This window comes from Cynara cardunculus (genome assembly GCF_001531365.2).
Source record: "Cynara cardunculus var. scolymus isolate 2C chromosome LG 7, CcrdV1, whole genome shotgun sequence".
Lineage (NCBI taxonomy): Eukaryota > Viridiplantae > Streptophyta > Magnoliopsida > Asterales > Asteraceae > Cynara > Cynara cardunculus.
Genome location: NC_037534.1, coordinates 1,858,601 through 1,862,907, shown reverse-complemented (window position 1 = coordinate 1,862,907; position 4,307 = coordinate 1,858,601). Strand labels below are relative to the sequence as shown.

General features: G+C 31.4%; 1 protein-coding gene across 1 annotated transcript in view; it reads left to right on the top strand.

Annotated features, from left to right (window-relative positions):
• LOC112515096 (uncharacterized protein At5g19025-like) overlaps positions 1-1,153 on the top strand; it is a 1,658-nt gene extending 505 nt beyond the window's left edge. Inside the window, exon 2 of the mRNA XM_025121750.1 lies at positions 60-1,153. Within this exon, the coding sequence (XP_024977518.1) occupies positions 215-853 (639 nt within the window). The 5' untranslated portion in view covers positions 60-214 and the 3' untranslated portion in view covers positions 854-1,153. The remainder of the gene's footprint in view (positions 1-59) is intronic.
• The last annotated feature ends 3,154 nt before the right edge of the window (positions 1,154-4,307 follow it).

The following is a 4,307-nucleotide window of genomic DNA, read 5'->3' as shown; positions in this document are numbered from 1 at the left end:
GAATTCGTTTCTGGGTTCTGATTGAAATTCGAATTCGTTTCTGGGTTCTGATTGAAATTTGAATTCGTTTCTGGGTTGTGATTGAAATTTGAATTCGTTTCTGGGTTGTGATCGAAACTTGAATTCGTTTCTGGGCTGTGATCGAAATTTGAATTTGTTTCTGGATTTTGATTGAAATTTGAATTCGTTTCTGGGTTTTGATTTTTACCCCCAAATGGTCTGTTTTCATAGCTCAATTCCGGTTAGCCACCATATGAACATGGCTAATCAATCGCAAAAATCATCAAAACGAACACCCATTTCAACATGTGAACAGTCTCCATCCGCTTTAATCGATTTAATCATTTTAATTGCTGTAATTGGTGCCATTGGATTCCTTATCTATCCATATGCAAAGTTCTTATTCTCTGGAACCCTAGAAATTCTTGAATCAATCATATTCGTGGTCAAAGATGAGGTTTTAGATGCCCCCATGATCTATGGCTGTTTAGCCCTAAGTATTTTCAGTGCATCAATGGCGGTTTTAGCGATTACGCTATGCACGTCTCAGAAATGCGGCAAACCCGGTTGCCGTGGGCTGCAGAAGGCGGCAGAATTCGATATCCAACTCGAAACAGATAACAATTTGACCAATTCAAGCTCCTCTAATGGTGGAAATCTTGGGAAAATTGGATTGAAGAAAGGGTTGTTTGAATTGCCAAGAGATTACCACAAGGAATTAGAGGCCGAGCTCAAGAAAATGGCACCGATCAACGGCCGAGCCGTGCTTATTTTTCGAGCTCGATGTGGTTGTTCGGTTGGCAGGATGGAAGTTCTTGGCCCCAAGAAGAATAACAGAAAGATCAAAAAGTAGATATATTTTTAGGAAACTCAGAATCATTTTTTTTGTGAGTATTCATAATGAATAAAGTGATAACATATTCTTTAATGAATAGTATTCATTATGAATACTTATAAAACAGATGATTTATGAGTTGTTAAAATATTTAAGGTTTCTAAACGAAACAGTCTCAAAAATAGATAAATGAGAATTTGGTATTTACTTGCATATAAAAATGATGAAAATAAGAGATATTGATATGAATGGTGCATATACAATCTTTAGTATATACTTTGTGATGGGATTTTGATATAAAGGTTAATGCTTTGATGTTTCTTGTCATATGTGGTTATCTTTTTCTAGAATTTTCTTGGAAACTTCTTATTTTATGCTTGGTTTTTTAGATGATAAGATTTTGGTTAGTGGGCAAATGAGAAATCTTTTAGTACAACTCTTTACAATAAAAAAATAAGGGTAGAATAAATGTATTTGTATATATTGTTTGGGTTGGGTTCACGTGAGATCAATGGTTTTTCATGAGACCCGTAAGACTAATTTATGTTCATTGATCAACTTTTTAAGTTAATGATCTAATGATCTAAAGTTGCACGGTGGCAATTTTGTGATTATTGAGAAGTCTCGTGGTGTTTATGAATGTTCAGATTGTCATATTGTAGATTTAATCCAAGGTTTGAGAATTTGTCTTACGGGTCTCATGAAAAACCATTGGTCTCACATGATCCCAAGTCTATATTGTTAAATGTATATCTATCTATTAATTTCTATCTTGTACATATTTAACGTTAAAATTTACTTTTTACATTTTTAATGTATAATTTGACATGATTCTGATATAAATAAGAGTGTGTGTATATCAACACCCTTAAAAACCAAATCAAAAGAGCCTGAGTATATCTCATCTGAAAGTGGAGTCTTGTAGATGAAATAGGAAGATACATTTGATAAGAAAAACACGTAGGGGTCACCAATGGACCTGCAGGTTACAATTTGTGTACAATAAGATACTTTTTAAAGTCACTCTGTCAATTTGGTTATCTCAATTCAAAATATCTTGGTGTACCAATTGGGATCAATCAAAAGAGAACACGTGGTCGGGATTACATCTCATTAAGGTTTAAAAGGGAACCCGTACGGTGGAAATAGTTTGTTTATCAATTTGAAGGTCACTTGGTTATAATGTTATTCAGTTTCGTGTTACGTTATGTGTCTTGGTTCAAGCCTTACTACTGTAATCAGTTGATTGGAGCATTAATGTATGCAGGGCCGTCCCTTAGCATATTAAATGTGAAATTTTGAGCAGGCCTCCAAAAATTTAGGGCCTAATTTTACATATGTTTAAAGCATTTTCATCAATCTATGTAAAACTATAGCCCAAATTGTTTAGGTTTAGATATAAATTATTAATGGTTCAGGTTTAAGTTAGGTTCAGATTGTTGATCGTTTAGGGCCTCCAAAAAGATTGGAACATCTCTGAATATAGGAATATTCTAACCTCATTATCCATATCAATTACCTGCGTTAATGAACCTCACCGATCTTGGATTTCGACTGTTGAACTGAGTCACTTGTAAGGGTCCAACCCATTACCGTGAACGTCTCGTGTCATCTTGTATTAGAGGTGGGGATCTACCGATGATGACCGATCTTGTAATCGACTATAACAGGTCCTTATGAATACATAACACATTAACTGATTGGTCCAGTCTCTTGATCGGTCAACATCCAAATTAAGGCCCTATGCATTATAACAAATCCGATTTTTTATTTATTTTAATAATACAAATATACATTAAATTTTATTAAATATGAACTCTCTTTCTAAATGATACTTACATAACTAAGATTTTAAAAATAGTCACATTTAAAAAAAAAACATAAATTAGTTTTTAATCCAATCAAAATGCGTTATTTATCTTATTGGTGCAAACGTATCGAGAAGTATGTGTACAGCTAGTCTCGTAGTTTTAACGATAACAAACGTAACCTTGTATAATTATAGATTAATATTTGTAAACTGATTGTGCAAAAAAACAGTGTCATGATTGTATACAGGCGAATCAAAATGTTGGAAAACCAGATGACGGATACATTAAAAATCATATCGCCAAAATGTTATAAAGATTGCGTTAGAAATAGAAGAATGGTAATTTGCACCTTTAACACTTGATGGAAAATGTATCAGAATTTGTGCCACAAAAAGCCTAAGATTGTCGGGATGTGTGTTACTCTGAAAGTCGAATAATTTATTTCTTGAAAAGCAGATCACGGAGAATTCATCAAATCGATTGTAGGTTACTGTATCATTCGTGTTATTAGTTGTAAACACTTGCAATAAACTTTTCAATTCGTTTGATTTTTTTTTTAAACTCTGATGGGTAGTTTAACTGGTAAGAGCATCTCCAACAGGTTTTCTAAAACGAAGAAATCAAAAGTCAAAATCTCTACAAAAGAATTATATTAATCTCCAATAGCTTCTTTATTTTGGAGATTACAGTATGAATTATATTATTAAGATATGCAGTACATTTCATAAAATATTATTTATCTCTGTTATACATTTAATTTCAAGGGTTCTCAGTGGTAGGAAGAATAGAAAATAATTTATCATTCATAGGTGATGATTTTTTAAAGCTTGGAGAATTTAACCGTCTTTTTTGTACTTTTTTCATTTTGGAGAAGGTTTTACAGAATCTTTTAAAGTAAAAATCTTCAAAAATTTTAATTTTAAATAATCTGTTAGAGATGTTCTAATACATTGAATTTGCTTCTCAAAAATTACAAATTCAAGTCTCCCTCCAAACTATTAACTGATTTATTAACTTTAATATCTCATAAAATTAATCTTATCGACACACAAATTAACTAGAGGACGTATACTGAATATTTTATCTTTTTTTGGTTTCATATCTAGGCATTGTCAAAACTCTTATAAACAGCTATGACTACAGGTCATCGGTGGTCACCCCATAGATTAATCAGTATAGATAAATTGATCAAAAAGTTCACAGTTATATATATACACAAGGTTGTAAAAGAAATATACCATATATATATATATATATATATATATATAGAGAGAGAGAGAGAGAGAGAGGAGCGATCAAATGAAGACCATCCTCATTTGTACAAACTATACAAACCACCCTCATACGTCGATTTCATTGTTTAATCTTATGAATTTTTTTCATGAAATTGTTTCATATAATACTTTTTTGATGAATTTGTTACATATATGGTTGTGAAATTGTTTCATATAATATTTAATGAAATTTTAATGAAATTGTTTCATGTATTTCTCTAAAATTAAAATAATGAAGATGATAATATCCATGATTAACATTCTTCACAATAAAAATAGTTTATCAACCTTTCATAATTACAAAAAAAAATGAACAAAATGAAAAATTATGATTGGTTGAATGTGGTTTTCACGGTTTGTACAAATTGGATGGTTTTTATTTGAACG